Source organism: Canis aureus, chromosome 6 (assembly GCF_053574225.1).
Source record: "Canis aureus isolate CA01 chromosome 6, VMU_Caureus_v.1.0, whole genome shotgun sequence".
Taxonomy (NCBI): Eukaryota; Metazoa; Chordata; class Mammalia; order Carnivora; family Canidae; genus Canis; species Canis aureus.
Window position 1 is genome coordinate 79,925,023 of NC_135616.1, and position 18,054 is coordinate 79,943,076.

At 68.6% G+C, this 18,054-nt stretch overlaps 1 protein-coding gene across 1 annotated transcript; it reads left to right on the plus strand.

The window, feature by feature from the left end:
• The first annotated feature begins 388 nt into the window (after positions 1 to 388).
• LOC144316581 (receptor-type tyrosine-protein phosphatase V-like) lies at positions 389 to 17,996 on the plus strand. Its single transcript, XM_077902582.1, is given in 35 exon segments — positions 389 to 654; positions 1,840 to 1,908; positions 2,190 to 2,229; positions 2,816 to 3,059; positions 3,245 to 3,436; positions 3,439 to 3,507; positions 4,278 to 4,532; positions 4,632 to 4,877; positions 5,011 to 5,286; positions 6,583 to 6,855; positions 8,362 to 8,625; positions 8,783 to 9,049; positions 9,313 to 9,440; positions 9,442 to 9,595; positions 9,880 to 10,020; positions 10,267 to 10,477; positions 10,943 to 11,010; positions 12,060 to 12,183; positions 12,265 to 12,312; positions 12,502 to 12,595; positions 12,705 to 12,795; positions 12,875 to 12,951; positions 13,675 to 13,747; positions 13,750 to 13,808; positions 14,482 to 14,604; positions 15,252 to 15,321; positions 15,324 to 15,366; positions 15,368 to 15,527; positions 15,618 to 15,900; positions 16,431 to 16,507; positions 16,640 to 16,768; positions 16,870 to 16,980; positions 17,074 to 17,234; positions 17,519 to 17,654; positions 17,762 to 17,996. Coding segments are annotated over 35 exon segments (5,082 nt in total). The 3' UTR covers positions 17,822 to 17,996.
• Positions 17,997 to 18,054: the final 58 nt, after the last annotated feature.

The window sequence follows — 18,054 nt, forward strand, 5'->3', positions numbered from 1 at the left end:
TCTGAGACTCAGGAGGACCCCGGGGCTTCTCTAGGGAGAGGATGTGGGTTTGTCCGTGGGAGTGGTTGCCGCGCAGGAGACAGCCCTTGTGGTACTTTTTTTTTTTTTTTGCTGAATGGGGAGCCTGGGCTGGGGCGGCTGACCTGTCTGTGGGTTATGTCCACCCGCTCTGGGCCCCTCCTCCCTCTGCCGGGCGGGCAGGCAGCTGGCAGGTGCAGGCGTGCTCCTGTGGCCAGGTGTGGTCCTGCTTCCCCGGGACTGTCCGCAGCACCAGCTGGGGCATCTGTGCTGCCCCCCGGGCCCCCCACGGGAGCTCGCGGGCAGCGTGAGACCCGCCCCCCCACCTATACCCTGTGTGGCCGCATCTCTGTGGAGGTTCTGAATCAGGATGTCTCCACCCCGCGTCTCCTCTTTGCTGCTGCTTCTGGAGACTGTGCTAGAAAGAGCGGAGGGGGTACCCCAGGCGCGGGGGGCGGGGCTGGCGGCACGGGGAGGAGGCTCCCCACCTCCTGGCCACACTGGGGCCTCTCCCCGGCTGCTCTCTGACCCCCTGCTCCCCGCTGAAAAAACACACGTGTGCATGTACACACGCACGCAGCCTGGAAAACCTGATGAGTGTGCAGTGCCGTTTGCAGGCCCCTATCCCGAGGCCGGGTAGGTGGCTGGCTCTGAGGTGGGGGCCGGGTGGGGGCCGGGTGCGGAGGGGGAAGGGCGTCGGCCAGGCTCTGGGCGTCCTCCTGCGGGCCCCCGGAGTTCAGCTTCTATCCCGCCTGCTTTCTGCACCTGCCCCTCGCCACTTCCTGAGGGGGCGGGAGTCCCGGGCTCCTTCCCCAGGGCCCGAGCCCTTGCTTTCCCTCCTGCTCCCGCCCTTCTGTCGGGGTAGGGACACAGGGTGCGGGCCTCCAGGTGAGGAGCTGGCTCTAGGCCGGGGTGAAGCTGACCCGCTTCTAGGCCAGGCCTCGGGGAGGCTCCCCTGCGCTTAACCTGCTTGCAGCCTGGTGGGGGCGGGGGGTGCAGGGGGATAGGTGGGCACCGCTGACCTAGGTAGGGGAGGTGCGGACGGGAAGCCACCACCGCAAGACTTAGGTAGCTCCTCAGAGAGCTCCAGGCTGAGAGGACCCCAGTTGGGGGTTAGGAGCAGGATTTGCTATCTGGGGCCGGGGTCCCCCTCCGTGGAGCTCAGTGAGGATGTGGGAGCAGATGGGTCCCAGGGGCCAGGTGGGCTCTTCTAGACCTGTCATCGCGGTGGCTCGCGGCCTTTAGAATGGGTCCCCCCAACACACACCCCACCCCACCCCATCCACGAAGGCCTGGAGCCACGTGGGGGCACCGAGGGGGATGCGCTCCCAGCGGGCGCATCCCCTCAGCCCCACCCGTGCACGCGTCCCCAGCCCTCGCCTCCCCGGCTGGCCGCAGAGCCCCTGTGTCCGCCTGCTGATAGCACAACCACACTCTTCTTCGGGGCCGGGGGTGGGGAGCCACTGCGTGTGCCCTGTGTGCCCGCTGGCAAGGCCACCCTTGTCTTTGTCCTGGACTTTCCCAGGCCTCCCTGGGACTTATCTGCTGGAGGAGGGGCAGGGCGGAGGGGGGTGTGCTGGGGCAGGGGAGGGAGAGGAGGGCTTCTCTGCAGCCTCACAGGTGCAATCGGCTTCCACCCTCCGGCCCTGGGGGCTGGGGGAGACTTGCAGCGGCCGAGGGCTTAGGGTCTGCGTCCAGAGACAGCCCCTTGCTCTTGGGCCGCCTGCTGCCTGCCCCTGCTTCCACCCCTGCCCACCAGGCGGCAAGGGGAGGGTTGGGGGGCCTGGCTCCACCCCTGCTGCCTCCATCGTTCCCTTACAGCATCGGGATGAGGTCCCCCCTCCTGTTTGCAGCCTTGCTCTGGCTCTGCGGTTTCCTGGCCAAGGTGCGGTGGGCCCTGGGGGCGGGGGGGGGGGGGGGGGGGCGGGGGGCTCCCTCCTCCAGGGCCTGTCCGGCTGTCTGCGGGGCCCCACCGCCGCCCTCCCCAGATGGCCTCCCCGTGCCCGGCTGCCTCCGAGCCTGGCTGTGCCTGGGGGGCTGCTCTGGGGCCTCTCTGGGGCAGTGCCAGGCCCAGGACGGCCCTCTCACTGATCCTGACCCTGTGGCCCACTGCCTTTCACGGAGGCCCAGACCCCACAGCCTCTGCCCATCTCCTCCCCCTCCTCCTGCAGGGAGACGCCCCGGCTGGGAGCCCAGACACACCGAGAGGAGGTAGGTGTCTCCACGGGGCGGGGGTCCAGGAGGTCCGGGGGGCGCAGGGTCGATTTCTCCATGCCAGCTTTGGCCTCCGCTCCGGCCCTTTTTTCTGCCTTCCGTCCTGTAGAGGAGAGGGCATTGGGAGACTCTGGATGCACCCCTTTCCCTGGAGGGAGGCCAGGGGAGGCCGACCAGCCTCTTTCTGAGCTGGGCAGCCCCGGGGCCAGACAAGTTCAGCCGTGCCCTCGGCCTCACCCACTTGCGTCCCCCGGGCTGTAGAAGGGCAGCGCTCCGGGCCCGCACCTACGCAGCCTGCGCTCCGGGCCCCGGGCCGGAAGTCGCTCCCTGCTGGCGGGGACTGCCCTGCGGCCCTGTGGACGGAGCCCCGCCGTGTCGCCTGCGGGCTGGGGCAGAGCGGGAGGCGGCTGTCCCGGGGGATGGCCAGGGACCAGGGAGCCCAGGAGGGCAACTTCTCCGAGGACCATGCTGGGACGGCAACCCGTCTAGAGGCCCCGGGGGCCCCGGGGTGCAGCCCCTCTGGTCCCGACGTGCCGCTTCTCCCCACCTCTGCGCAGCCCCCGCCGCTGTCCGCGACCTGCAGCTCCGGAGCCCCGGGAGCCCGTCCAGCCTCGAGGCCTCGTGGGCTGCTGCCCCAGGGGAGCAGGGGGCCTGCTGCCTTCTCCTCTACCACCTGGAGTCCCAGACGCTGGTGCGCAACATCTCTGTGCCACGGGGCTCCCTGTCCTACACTTTCAGTGACCTCTGGCCAGGCAGCGAGTATGTTCTGGAGGCCACCACCTGGGCCGGCGACCCCCAGGGCAAGAGCAGCGTCCGCCAGTGGACAGGTAAGGCCGGTGCTTGGCGAGGCCCAGACGGCAGCCGGTCTGGGAGCGGCCGGGACAGGCCAGAGCCGCACGGGCCGCCTTGGCCCAGCAGAGCCGGGCTTCCGCTCTCCTACCGCCAGGGCTGGTGCCGGCGCCCACCCCACGGCCCTTCGGGGCCTGACTCTGCTCTCCCCACCTTCTTCCAGCCCCCGTGTCCCCTCCCCAGCTGCTGCTGCGTGCCCTGGGCACCGGTGCCCTGCACGCCTCCTGGAACCACTCGGCTGGGGCCGCCGGGCTCCTCCTGGTGCTCACAGACCTCTTGGGCGGCACCAACCTGACTGCAGTGGTCGGACGCGGGGTCTCCAGCCACACCTTCCTTCACCTCTCCCCGGGCACCCCCACGAGCTGACGCTCTGCGCTGTGGCCGGGCCGTGGAGGGCAGTGGGGCCCCACGCCACCGAGTGGACCTGTGAGTGCTGAGGGCAGGGGGACCAGGACAGGCTCCCAGCTCTTCTCTGGCCCAGTGGGTGGGATACGTGGGGGGGCCCCTTCGGGACCCTGCGGGAAGGGGTGAGGCTGGGCGGGGAGCAGCCTCCCTTGCTGCCTGGTGGGGGGCCACCTAAAGAACCATGGTGGTGTGACATCACCATCACTCCCCGTGCCAGCCACGGTGCCAACGCGGTCCTGTCGCCCCCAGTGTGTGGTAGGGGGAAGGGAGCCGAGGTTCGGAGAGCAGGCCAAGGTCAAGCAGCTGGGGAGTGGCCTTGGGTGCCCGCGGAGCCCAGGCTGAAGTCCCCATGTTGCTGCGAGAAGCGCCGTCTTGCCCTGGTCGAGGGAGAAGCAACCGCACCGTGGAGCGGGTTCCAAACGTCACGGGTGCCCCTCCTGGCCAGGGGGCTCCGGGCAAACCGCTTACCTTCTCTGTTTGTTTCTGGTTCGGTAAAGGGGGCGGTGATGACTCAGTTCGTGGCCTTGAGGGGAGTACACACGAGCACAGTGGGGGGTGCTTAGGACCTGCTGGGGTGGCCACGCTCGGTCACCGGCGAGCTGTTACTCCTGTTACGCTGTCACAGCCGGATCCCAGAATTCACCCCGAATGGCGGGTGGTGGTGGGTGGTGGTGCCCGCCTCTGGCAGTCGCGCGGCCTGGTGCATGGGGAGAGGACGGCGCGGGGAGGGCAGGCTGTCTCGCCCCCACCGGGTGGGTGCTCTGCACATATTTGCGCCCTGTCCCCCCAAGATTCCTCTGCCCCTCTGGACCTGGTGCTCCTGCTCCGGCCCGCGGTGCTCTGGGCAAGCTGGAGGGCGGGGCCCGGCGCCCGGGACAGCTATCTGCTCAGGCTCAGTGGGCCGGCGGAGAGGAACACCACGCGGGGCCTGGGAGCCCTCCGCGCCACGTTCCCGGGGCCCCTGCCCCCTGGACACTACACTCTGGAGCTCGGGGCTCTGGCTGGGCCCTATGATGCCTGGGCCCGGGCCAGAGCCTGGCTGCCTGGTGAGTCTGGGCTGCCGGGAATGGGAGGGGGCACCTGCCCGGGCACCTGCGAGGAGAAGCAGCCGCGTGCTCACTCCCCACAAGCTGCATCCTCTGCAGACTCTGCGGCCCAGCCCGCGCAGAGCAAAGGGTCCGAGCTGCCGCTGGACGGGCTGGCGGCCCCTGCGGAGCCGAGCAGGCAGGCCCTGCTCTACACCGAGGGGGCCCCGGGCCTTCCTGGAAACATCTCTGTGCCACCTGCCACCGCGCTCGGCACCTCCGGGGGGCCTGTACCTGGGGCCCACTCCTGGGTGGACATCGCCTCGTCTCTGAGAAACACTACCCGGAATCTCACAGACCACATGAGTGAGCGTCAGCCACCGTGTCCCCTGACCCCGGGGTGGGACCCTGCGGCTGGGGGTGGGTGACCGGGGGAGGAGAGAAGCGGCCTCACAGGGCCACACTCCATGCCCTCCTTACCAAACCGCCCCTCCTTCAGAGCCCCCGGCACCGCGGTCACTGGAGGTCACCAGCAGGGGCAGCCCCTCTGACCTGGCCATCGGCTGGGCCCCGGCCCCAGGGCTGCGGGAAGGCTACAGGGTTGCCTGGCATCAGGAGGGCAGCCAGAGACCACTGGGCGGTCTGGTGGACGTGGGGCCGGAGAGCTCGGGCCTGACTCTGAGGGGCCTGCTGCCTGGCTCCTGCTACACCGTGTCCGTCTGGACCTGGGCAGGGAGCCTGTGCTCCAGCACCCAGAGGACCCGCGCCTGCACCCGTGAGTCCTGGGCCGCAGCCCCCGGGCCCGCACAGGACAGTGGGCGTGGGGTCCCAGCTTCCTCTCTGGGCTCGGAGGGTCGCGTGTGCATCAGGGTGGGCCTGCCGTGGATCTGTTTGCAAGCATGCTCCGCCTCCTACCACCCGATCAGCCATCCAGCCACCCGTCCACCTATTCAGCAGATATTTAATGAGCGCTTCCCATTGAGCGCTTCCCATTGTTTAGGTTTAGGGTTAGGTGCTGAGGCTAAGACTCACGAGCAGGACGGTCTAGGAAGGAAGACGACAGCAGACAGAGGAGATATGTGAATACATAGGCGCACATTTGTTACGCGTCACACAACAGACGTAAGCGCATGATGCGAATACGCAGCATCGATTTGGAGCCGCCAGCTGTGTTCTTATAGGTTAAAACTGATGACTATTGGGGATTTTATGAGGTTCCGTCTAATGTTTTAGGACTCATAGAAGGGCAACCTGCGTAGGGAGTCAGGGAAGGCTTCCTGGAGAGGGAGGAGGGTGAGCTGAGAAGCTTAGGGTCTGAGTCTGACAGAGAAGAGCTTTCTGGAGAGGCTAAGCACGTGCCAAGACCCTGGGGTGGGGGGAGAGGGAGATAGAGGGAAGGGGCTGGGGGAAGAGAGGGGGAGGGTGGAGCTTGCAGGGAGTGAATGCCAGCAGGTGAGCTGGAGACAGGGCCCTGAGGGCCTTAAGAAGTAGGTGCTGGGTTTTGCGGGGACCCTGTGACCAGACCTCACACCCTCAAGGAGCCGCAGCGTGGGGACGAGGTGGGGGGCAAGCATCAGGGCAGGGACTGTGTTGTTCAAGTGGTTTTCTTTTTTCTTTTTCAAAGATTTATTTGAGACAGAGAGAGACAGAGAGAGAGACAGAGAAAAAGAGAGAGACAGAGTCAGAAACAGAGACAGAGACAGAGATAGAGACAGAGACAGAAACAGAGAGACAGAGACAGAGAGATAGAGACAGAGACAGAGAGAGAGAGAGCGCGCACACGCCAGCGCACTTGGGGTGGGGAGGGGCAGAGGACAGGGAGACTCTCTAGCAGGCTCCCTGCTTAGCGTGCGGCCTCCACGGGGTTCCGCTCTCAACCCCGAGATCATGGCCTGAGCCGGAATCGAGGCTTACACGACTGCGCCCCGGGCACCCCGCAGGAGGCTCACCTGGGAGACACGAGGAGTGTGTCTGGAGCCCCCGGGACGTTGGCCTGAAAAGGGAGGAGGGTGCCGGTGACGGGGCAGGGGAGGTGGGTCACTCCAGGAGTGTCTCCACCTTGACCTTGCAGTCCCTGCTCCTCCTGCCAACCTGAGCCTGCGCCTGGCCACCCGGCCCCCCACCCTGACCGCCTCCTGGAGTGGCCCCCCCGGGGGCAGGGATGGCTTCCGGCTGCGGCTTTACCGCCTGGGGCCCCTGACTCTGGAAAGCAGGGACACTCTGGGCCCCGAGGCTCAGAACTTCTCCTGGGCCCGGCTGCCCCCAGGCGCCGAGGTTCTGGTTCAGCTGGTCACCGTGCGGGGCCCAGACGAGAGCAGCAGCGCCAACGCCACGGGCTGGACGCGTGAGTGCCCTGCACACCCTTCCTCCCCGGCCTCCGTGCTGCTTGGGTTCCCGGGCCACGCGTTCCCCGCGACGACTCTGCCATCTGTGGGCAGGCCGGCGGCTGGGTTGCTCCCGGACCTCCAGGCACCGGGGTCCCCACGTCCCTACCTGGGCCCCCCACCCCGGGGCATCCCAGAAGGTGGGCAGACCCCGGGGGGTGCTCTCATTCAGCAGCCAGGGCATGCCCCCCTCCGCTCTCGCGTGGCCAGGGAGACCCAGCCAGGACCCAGGCTCCAACACCCCCTGACCCCCCGCCCCGCCCCCCAGGCTGGGTAATAGCCGCAGTGGCTCAGGCTCACGGGTCCTCTGCTCAGGCCTCCCCGTGGTCTCCCATTTCCTCAAGACAACCAGCTTCGCAGGCGGACTCTACGGCTCTGTCCCTTTCACATTTGAGAAACTAAGGCACAGATAAGCCCCCTCACTTGCCCTGGGCTCCTAGCCCTATGTGGGGAGCCGGGGTTCCCTTTCCAACACTGTGACCCAGTCTCTGCTCCTTGCTGCTCGCTGCTGTCCAGGGGCGCGGGGCAGGTGCCGGGCTGGCGGGGACGGCGGGCAGGGCTCGCTGAGCATCGCACGGTGGGTCCTCTCCCGCTCCCCTGAAGCCTCCAGGGCCCTAGAGCCGGGTTTGGAAGCCCCTGTCACACTGGCCTGGGTGCCCCCTTCTTGCTGGAGCCTCCCTCAGCTCGTCCTTGCCCCCACCCTCAGCTCGTTCTTCTCCAGTGTGGTGACTCCCTGCACCCCCTTCCTCCCAGGGACCACGTGACCTCAGGCAGGCCTCGGGGGAAGCTGGAAAGAGCTTCAGGCAGGAGACCCGGGTGCTAGCCGAGGCTCAGTCTCCAGAGCGAGCCTCTGAGCCTCAGTTTCCCCCATTTGCAAAGGAGATGTTGACTCAATGACTGGGCCAGGCTTCTGTGACTCCAGGGCCCAGGCTCCAGCTGAGGGTGAAGGGGCCCCAGACAGTGCCTGCCCTTAAGGACCTGCCTGTCACGTGGGGGCCTTTATTTATTATTATTTTCTAAAGACTTTATTTATTCTTGAGAGACACAGAGGAAGGCAGAAACCGAGGCAGAGGGAGAAGCAGGCTCCCTACGGGGAGCCCGATGCAGGACTTGATCCCGGGACCCCGGGGTCATGCCCTGAGCCCCCTAGGCGCCCCACATGGGGGCCTTTAGAAGCAGTGGCCTACAGGGCCTGGGGCTGGAAGAGGCAGTGGGTTTAAGTCGGGAGCAGCCGGGGGCAGCCCCTGCCTCCCACAGGGATGGTGGGGGGTGGAGGGGGAGTAACTGGTGAGTGCAATGCTGGGTGAGCTTGTGCGCTGCTGCCGCTGCTCCTGCAGGAAGACCCTGGCCCACCCGGGCCACCGCCCCCTCTGGCAGGGTGAATTTGGTGAATTTGCAGGGGTGCAGAGTTCGGCCCCTAACACCTCCCTTCCTCTCAGCCTTGCCATACCTGGCTCTCCCCGCAGCCCCCCGCGCCCCTCCCCTGGTGCACGTGACCACCGAGGGCCCCACCGAGCTCCAGGCGTCCTGGGTCCCTGCGCCCGGGGCGCGCGACGGCTACCAGGTGACGCTGTACCTGGGGGGGGGCCTGGCGGGCTCCAGGACCCTGGTGGCGGGGGTGGGTGGCACCAGCTTCTCGGCATTGACCCCGGGCACTCGGTACGACGTGGAGGTCGTCGCACAGGCTGGGCCCCTCCTCTCGGCGGCCACCACTGCCTCAGGCTGGACCTGTGAGTGGGGGCTGCAGAGACCCCAGACCCCGGCCCCTCCTTAGCTCCACCTGCCAACCCTGCCCCCGTGCACCCCCAGCCCCCTCCAGCCTCGCCCCGCCCGGTCGGTACCCCCTGGCCTTCCGTGCCCATTCACCCGCTCCCCTTCCGTCCGCAGCTCCGCTCCTGCCCAACGAGCTGCTGGTGTCCATGCAGGCGGGCAGCGCCGTAATCACCCTGGCCTGGGCCAGCGGCCCCTTGGGGCACGGGGCATTCCATGCCCAGCTCTCGGAGGCCGGGTGCCTCCCCTGGGCGCAGCCCCTGGTGCTCGGCCAGGCCCGCCTGGTGCTCAGGGACCTCACCCCCGGACGCAATCTCTCCCTGTCAGTGCTGTGCCAGGCGGGGCCGCTGCGGGCAGCCACCCACCCGGTGGTGCTGCCTGTGGGTACGTGGCTGTGTGTTGGGGGGGGGATGCAGGAGCCCCGGGGGCAGGCCCGAGGCCAAGCCACAGCGCTGCCCGCACCGCGCGGAGCCCCTGCCCCTGCTGGGCGCCTCCCTGCCCCTGCCGCCCGTGCTCCTCCAGAGGGGCGCTCGGGGCCAGAGGGGGTGTCGTGTGTCCGAGGGACCAGCGCCCCACCCCTTTGCCCCAGCGCCAGCCTCTTGGGGTGTCCTGACACCCACACAGCGAGGAACCTCTGATTCCCGCAGAGCCCGGCCCCGTGGAGGATGTGCAGTGTCAGCCCGAGGCCACTGGCCTGGCCCTGACCTGGACGGTGCCCGCGGGGGACGTGGACAGCTGTGTGGTGGTGGCGGAGCAGCTGGCCGTGGGGGGGGCGCGCCCACCTCGTCTTCCAGGCCAGCACCTCCTGGGACGCTCTCCTCTTGCCCGGCCTGCTGCCTGCCACGTCCTACCGCCTCGGCCTCACTGTGCTGGGCAGGAACGGTCTGCGGAGCCGTGGGGTCACCCTGCTGTGCACCACCTCTGCGGAGGGTGAGCGCTTTCATGGCCTCCAGAGCCGCCCTTGCCCTTACCCCAGCACTGCCCACTGGGGGGTTGCTCCCCCGTGTCCCCAAGCTTTGCTTTGGCCCTGATGCACACAGCACACCGTTGAGCCTGTGCCCGGCACCCTGGCCCCGGGGGTGGGGGTCCCAGTTCTTCCTTCCTCGTCCCCGTCAGGCACTGGTTGCCAGGCATCATGACAGGTGCTAGGGACGTGACCTGCCCTTGGCCGCTGGCTCCTGGTTAGGTCCAGGCTCTGCCCCGTCCGTCCCCAGGCTGGCACCCCCCGGACTTAGCTGCAGCCCCCCAGCTGGAGCCCGAGGCGGGGATGGGCGTGCTCATCACACGGGGGATGTTTGGCAAGGACGACGGGCAGATTCAGTGGTACGGCATCATCGCTACCACCAACCTGTCACGTGAGTCCCGGGACGGAGGGGACGGGGTCACCCTGGCTCCTGCCTGGTGTGGGATGGGCGAGGGGGCTGCAGACGCTGGACCGGCAGGACGAGATGTCTGAGGCTAGCGTGAGTGCTGCAGCAGGAACATTCTCGAAGACGGGGCTGATGTGGTGCGATGCCTGCTGGGCATCCGCGGGAGAAACGGGGGCAGCGAGGCCGCAGCCCGCCCGCCGATCTGCACTGGCCCTTCCTGTTCCCCTGCAGTGGGTCGGCCACCCCGGGAAGCCCTCAACCACACGTGGCACGACCACTACTACGGAGGACGGGACTCCTACCTGGCCACCCTGCTCCCCAACCCCTTCTACCCGGGGCCCTGGGCCGTGCCGAGGTCCTGGATGGTGCCTGTGGGCACAGAGGACTGCGGCCGGACCCGGGGAATATGCAACGGGCAGCTCAAGCCAGGTTCCTGGTACCGGTGAGGGCTGAGACCGGAGGGAGGGCGAAGCCGTTGGGAGTCTCCCGGGAGTACGGGCTGTTGGCACATCGGCTCCACAGATGCATTTGCCGGTCCGTGAGGTCCGCAGGGTTACTGACTGAGCCTCCCGGTGGGCGAGGCAAACAGGGAGCGCCCGTCTGCTACGTGGGTCTTTTGTGAGGGGGAAAAACACCAGGCCGGGGCGGGTGGGGACGGACTCCGTCTCAGCTTGCCTTGGCGTGTGGGCACCTGCTTCGGGGGCCTCTTGCTGTCCGGAAGGGCAAGGAGCTGGGGGGGAGTTAGGGGCAGCCGGTTGTGCAGTCAGGGGTACGTGGCATGTGGCCCCTTAACAGGCGAGGGGCGGTCACTATTCGAGTGTCCACCGCCCGGGACCCCGTGGTTTGGAAGGGGCTTTGCCTTCCTCCCCGCCCCTCCCCAGCAGAGGCTCCGGTGTCGCTGCCGCAGGTTCAGCGTTGTGGCCTTTACCAGACGCAGCCCTCCCGACACCATCATCTCCTTCTCCGCCTTCTCGGGTAGGTGGGCACCGGCTGGGCCCCGGGGAGGGCAAGGGTGCTGCTGCAACTGCCCGCCTGCCTTCTGAGGCTCAGCCCCGACCAGCAGCAGGAGGGACTGAGCTTGGACTCCAGGGAGGGAGCGTGGAGACGGAGACCCAGGGCCAGTGACACAGGTGCTCCAGGCACCAGGCGCGGCCTGGGCGGGCAGAGGCCGAGGGGTTCGTGCTTGGTCCCTCCACGATCGCCCTACCTTCCTGCGTGGCCCTGCAATAAGCCGCAGCTCCCGGGCCACCGAGGCTCTGCAACAGCACCGTCCAGGGAGGCAGGAGCAAGCCGCGAGCGTGCACCGTAGGGTCCTCAGGTTCCTCGGGAGCTACGGCCCACGGGCGAAAGTGAACAGGCGACAAGAATTTCTCTCACGTTTTATTAGACTGAGATAGTAAGCACACTGTCATATCCACACGCGACCAATCTTAAGAATTATTAACGAGATACTTTACGTTCTTTTGTATTACTAAGTCTTTGAAATCCTTTTTTTAAAAAAAAATTTTTTTAAAGATTTTATTTATTCCTGAGAGACACAGAGAGGGGCAGAGACCCAGGCAGAGGGAGAAGTAGGCTCCCTGCAGGGAGCCCGGTGCGGAACTTGATTCCAGGACCCTGGGGTCACGCACTGGGCCGAAGGCAGACGCCGGACCCCGGAGCCCCCGGGCGCCCCTCTTTGAGCTCCTTACAGCAAATCTTACCTCCTGCATTGGCCAGTTCAGGCACCCAGTGGCTCCCACGGCTAGCAGCTGCCCGACTGGACGGTGTGGTTGGAGACGGTCCAGGGCACCAGGGCCCAGCCCGCCCTGGGGGTGTCGGGGGAGCGTTTGGGGTCCCCTGGAGGCAGGCCGGGGACCGGGGCTCCGAGTGCCCTGCGGGGCGACCTTGCTGGCATCCAATGCCGGCCTCCGGCCTTGGGCTGGGATTTGGAGCTGCGGAGGTGGGCGGTGACCGTGCGGCCCCAGGGGACAGCGACTGCAGGTGGAGGGATGCGGCCCGACGGCCCCCGTTTGCGTCCATAGAGCCCCGTGCCGGCGTCTCCAGGGTGGCTGTGCCCCTGCCCGCGGCCGTGGGCCTCCTGGCGGGCTGCTGCCTTGGCGCCACTGCACTGGGCCTGCTGTGCTGGTGGAGGGCAAAGGCCCGGAGGTGAGTGGGGGGACGGCTGCCGCCCTGCGAGGCCCCCCGCCGCGGCCGGGCTCCTCCCACCCGCCTCTTCATCCTCCACAGGGCGGACAAGAATCGGTTTTCCCAAGAGCTGACCCCTTACAACCTGCGGTGAGCGCGGCTGCCCGCCTTGGCCGCACCCCCGGGAGCCCCTGTGACCCTGCAGGGCTGGGCATGGCCATGGGTGCACGGGGGAGGGGGGGACCAGGGCCGAGGCTGTGCTCTGTCCCCCAGCTCAGGGCGGGCTGTTCCCCGGGGCCCCTCGGCCCCCCCAGACCCACCTCCTCCCTCTCCTGCCAGGCGGACCCACCGGCCCATCCCCATCCAGAGCTTCCGGCAGAGCTACGAGGCCAAGAGCGCCCACGCTCACCAGGCTTTCTTTCAGGAGTTCGAGGTGAGGCCTCTGCGGCCCTGAGCTCCGGGTGAGAAGAGCCGGGGCCCCGAGGCCCTGCCGCGGGGAGAGGTGGGTGGGCCTCAGCACCCAGCTGCCCCGATCTCCGCAGGAGCTGAAGGAGGTGGGCAAGGAGCAGCCCAGGCTGGAGGCCGAGCACCCTGCCAATGCCACCAAGAACCGTTACCCGCACGTGCTGCCCTGTGAGCGCCGGGCGCCGGGCTGGGCAGGGGTGCGGGGCTTGGCCTGGCCCAGGCACTGAGTGCACAGCTTCCCCCGCAGATGACCACTCCCAGGTCAGGCTGAGCCAGCTGGAAGGAGAGCCCCACTCCGACTACATCAACGCCAGCTTCATCCCGGTAAGGGCCACCTGCGGGGCCGTCTGTGGGCGTATGTGCCTGGGGGCCGAGCCCTTCGTGGAGGGCCTCCCGTGTGCCAGGCCCTGGCGCTGCTGACCCGCAGCCTCGCCTTCGAGGGAGCCCGCCGTGTGTGCACGGGTGTGCCCACGCGTTCACGCATGTGTGTGTCATACGTACCACTCAGCATGACAAGCGCCATGCCAAGGGCACAAGCGTGATCCTCAGAGCGTGGAAGAAGGAGAGAGAAAGCCTACCTGGCAAATCAAGAAGGGCTTCTTGAAGGACGTAATCTCTTGAAGGATGCGCAGAGTTCTGATAAGAGATGGAAGAGGGGAAGGGCATAGGGCGGAAAGGACAGCCGGAGGACACGGGTGGGAGGGTCCGGGTGTGGTGAAGGTTTCTGAGGACGGAAGAAACACGGAGTTTGGACTGAGAAGGGCTGGTGAGGAAGTTGCGCTGGGAATGCTGCACGTTAGGACCTTGTTATTCCCACGGAGGTGTTTCTGGGCCCTCCAGGGTCGTGCCTGGGCGGCGGCCGTGGCAGTGGTGGCGTCTGTGCAGCCACCCTCCTGGCTTGAGCTCCTGGTGCTCCTGCATTTGCACAGTGTGGGCACAGCACCCTCACTCCTGTATGTCGTTCAAGGGACGTTTACTGCCGTGTGCTCGGTGGGGCCTGGGGACCAAGGCGTCCCCAATCAGTATGTCCCCGTCTTCCGCCCACAGGGCTACACCGACCCGCAGGAGTTTATTGCCACCCAGGGGCCTCTCAGGAAGACCGTGGAGGACTTCTGGCGGCTGGTTGGGAGCAGCAGGTCCACGTCATTGTCATGCTGACAGTGGGCATGGAGAACGGCCGGGTGAGCGGGCCCTGCGGCTTGGCCACCAGGTGGCACACGTGCAGCTCTGTCTGGGAAGGCGGTCAGGCAGGAGAGGCCCAGAGGCGGGTGGGGTCCCCAGGGCCACCAGAGCAGGGACCGGCACTCAAGCTCCCAGGTTGACTCCGTGTCCTCTGACCTCTGCTGTTGCTCAGTGTGTCCATGTGCTCTCGCTGTAGGCAGAGGGGGGCAAGGGGGTTAGGAGAACGGGGCACGGCCGGCCACGGGGCAGGCAGCAGAGAGAGGACGTTCTGCACGCTGTCCGCCAACGAGCCTGGGGATGTCTCCTCCGTGCACCGTGCGATGCGGGGCCCTGGGCTGAGAGAGCCCCTGCTGGGTCTGTCCTCCAGCTGGCACGCTGCGGTGAGGCCACGCAGCCCTAAATAGAACCGCCCAGTTTTGCAAAAAAGCCCAGCAGCTGCCTGGGACCCCTAGGGGTCATATGGCAGGTGTGGGGGTGATGGTGCCGGGGCCAGCGGAGGAGAGGGGCTTCTGGATGAGGCAGCGCGGAGCTGGCTTGGTACCAAGAGCAGGACTTCAGCAGGTGGCAGAGACCTGAAAGCTGGCTGGGAAGGGTGGTCCCGGTAAACCGGAGGGTGGCAGTGACCAGGTGTGGGCCCACAGCCACCCCTCTGCTCTGTGCCCCTGGCCCTAGGTGCTGTGTGAGCATTACTGGCCCGTGGGCTCGACCCCCGTCACCCACGGCCACATCACGGTCCACCTGCTGGCCGAGGAGCCCGAGGACGAGTGGACCAAGCGGGAATTCCAGCTGCAGCACGTGCGTGCCCGGAGGGGAAGGCGGGGGGGGGGGGCACTCTGGGTGCCCTGGCCTGGGGCCTTCCGAGATCTGCCCGCTTGCAGCTGCGCCCCGAGGAGTCGGGCAGGGAGGGCACGGGGACCGCGGGGACGTTAGTTTTATCCAGGTCAAGGGTAGAGCCCTGAGGCAGCTTCCCCGCAGCCCTTGTGGCCTCACAACCGCTCACCGGGGCAGGAGAGCCAGGGACCCGCCTCGCCCCTGTGCGCGCCCCAGGCCAGACTCCCCGCGGGGATGCAGCGGGAGCCGCCCCTGCGCAGGGGGCGGTGACCGTCCTGGCCTTCTCTGGCCTTCCTGGGCGGCTCAGGGCGTCAGGGCCCGGCCCCAAGTGGAGCCCCGGGTCGGGGTGGGGGCGTCTTGGCCCAGCCGTGCGTGCGCCCCGAGGCCTGGCGGGGCAGGAGCGGGGAGCGGGGAGCGGGGAGCGGGGAGCGGGGAGCGGGGCTCGACGCCAGTCCTGGGGGTGCGGAGGGCGGGGGGCGGGGGATCAGGGCCTCTGAGGCCTGGGGCTTCGGTGCGCCCCTGGAGGGAGCGGGGAGGAGGGGAAGAGGCTGGGCCGAGCGGCGCCCCGGGTCGGCCCCAGGTCAGGCCCCTGCTCCCCGCCGCCCGCTCAGCGGGCCCAGCGGCAGCCGCGGACGGTGACGCAGCTGCAGTTCACCACGTGGCCCGACCACGGCGTCCCCGAGCCCCCAGCGCCCTGCTCGCCTTCGTCCAGCTGGCCCGGAGCAGGCGCGGGCACGCGGGGCCTCGGCCCGGTGCTCGTGCACTGCAGGTGGGGCGGGGGGGGCCTGTGGCGGCTGCTCCAGCAGCTGCAGGAGGAGCGCGCGGCGGACTGTTCCACGCGGTGTACGCGCCGCGGCCGCACGGGCCGCTCCGGATCCAGACCCCGGTGAGCGCGGGGGGGCGGGGCGCGGAGGGGGCGGGGGCGGGGCCTCCCCTGGGGCGCACCCCTGAGGGCCGCCCCCCGCCCCCCTGCAGAGCCAGTACGTGTTCCTGCACCGCTGCCTCCTGACCAAGGCCCTGGAGGGGCCGCCGGAGCCGTCCGAGTGAGCGGCCGCCCCGGGGTCCCGCGGGCGGGGGCGCCGGCCGTGCCCTCCCCCCACCGACGCCCCGCGGTGTGCAGGGAGCGGGAGCCGCGGAGGCCCGATTGCGCCGCCCGCCGCCCGCGCCCCGGGGTCGCAGCCCATCGCCGTGAGCCGCTGGGCCGAGGCCTGCGCGCGGAGGGCCGCCCACGCCAACGCCGGCTTCCTGCGGGAGTACGGGGTGCGCGCGGGGCGGGGCCCCCGGGGCGGGGCGGGGCGGGGCGGGGCCCCCGGGGCGGGGCGGGGCGGGGCCCCCATCCCGATCCCCGCCCCCGCTGACGGCCGCCCGCGCCCCCAGCTCCTGCTGCGCGCCCTCCGGGACGACGCCGACTCTCCCGCGCCCCCTGCCGGCCGCGAGCAGCACAGCACGGTGCCGCGTGAGCGCCGCGCCGCCCGAGGGGGTCAGGGGGCCTGGGGGGCAGCGGGCCTGGGGGGGCACTCGGCCTGAGGGTGGTAGCAGGCCTGGGTGGGCACCCAGTCTTTGGGGGGGCAGTGGGCTGATGAGGGCATTGCACTGGTGGGGTCAGCGGACCTGGGGGGGTCACCTGGCCTGGGGGGGCAGCAGGCTGGTGGGGGCAGTGGGGCTGGGGGGGCAGTGGGCCTGGGGGGGCACCCAGCCTGGGGGGCAGCAGGCCTGGGGGGTACCCAACCTGGAGGGGGCACCCGGCCTGGGCGCGGCTCCCACAGCCTCACCCCCTCGCGTTCCCTCAGGTGACCGTTCCCACCTGCGGTTTTCCGCGGCCAAGGAAAGCCTCACTAGCAAGATGCTGGAAGCCTGGCTCTTCCCTGTGAGATGCCGCCCTGTCCTTGGCCCCCCCCCCATCATTGGAGCTTCTTGGGCAGGAGCTCTGGGGGCCCTGGAGCTGCGCCGGGCAGGGGGCACCCTCAGTTCCTGGGAGCCAACAGGCTGTGCTCTGCAGGGCGGCCCTTCTGGCCACGACCACATTGTGGTGACCGGCCCTGCGGGGCCCGAGGAGCTCTGGGAGCTGGTGTGGGAGCACGGGGCCCATGTGCTGGTCTCCTTGTGCCCGCCCGACACCTGGGAGCAGGTGAGGGGGGCAGAGGGTGGGAGGGCTCAGGTATGGGGGCGGGGCAGGGGACCGCATGGGCTTGGAGAGCCCCCTGAGCAGCCCCCACGTTCGGCTCACAGCAGTCCTGGCCCACGGAGACGCAGCCCATTGTCACAGAGACAGTGACGGTGCAGTGGGTGGCGGAGAGCGTCACGGCGGGCTGGCCCTGCACCCTCCTGAGGGTCATGCACGTAGGTGTTGGGGCCACAGAGTGGGGGCGGGGGCTGTGTGGCCCGACGTTCCTCTGCTCCTCCCTGCGCCAGCGGCAGTGTCTTTGCGCCCAGGGGGAGAGCGGGAAGGAGAGGCAGGTGCAGAGACTGCTGTTCCCGTGCTGGGAGCCGGGGCGTGAGCTCCCCGCCACCACCCTGCTACCCTTCCTGGCTGCCGTGGGCCAGTGCTGCTCTCGGGACAGGACGAAGCCGGGGACCCTGCTCAGCCACTGCAGGTGCTGCTGGACAAGGGCTGGGGGAGTGGGTGCCCGCACCCCTCACTGCCCACTGAGCCCTGCTTGGGTCATGGAGCAAAAGGACACGGTCCCCCAGGGCTCCCACCTTCCTCCTTGCTCTGCCCTGATGGCTTCCGGCCATATGACATCTTTTAGGGATTTACCCCCCCACCCCCGGGCTCGCCAGGTGCCCGGTGTCCCCATATACCTGGGTACCCCAGCCTCCTCTGCCCTTCTGCGCCCCGCCCGCCCTGGCACCCCATCCAACTCGAGGTCAATTGCAGCAGGGGTGTGGCCCAGCTGGGCACTTTCCTGGCCCTGGACCAGCTGCTGCAGCAGGCGGGCGTGGAGTGCACCGTGTACGTTTTCAGTGTGGCCTTGCAGCAGTCACAGGCCTGTGGCCTCATGACCCCAACGCTGGTGAGTGGCCACCAGGGCTTGGTGGTGGGCAGGGGCACGGGGTGGGAGGAGGTGGCAGGGAAGGTTCTAGGAGGCAGGCGCAGCTCCTGACCCCACGTCCCCCCCAGGAGCAGTACATGGACCTCTATCACTGTCTGAACAGCGCGCTCCTGGATGGGCTGCCTTGAATCGGCGCTGGTCGCCGTGCTGCGCGGGAGCAGCAGAGGTCTGGGCCTGGCGTGCGGGGATGGGCGGCCTCTGCAAGCCTTCCGGGGCCCGGCTTCCCCAGGAGGGCAGCCTGCACACCGGGCTCCGTGCCGGGCAGGGCCTGAAGTGAGGAATAAAGAGAGTGGTCGAGCCTGAGACTGAATGTGTTTCGTGCGTCCACCCTCCTGGGAGGAAAGAAGCGGCCTCCAGGACA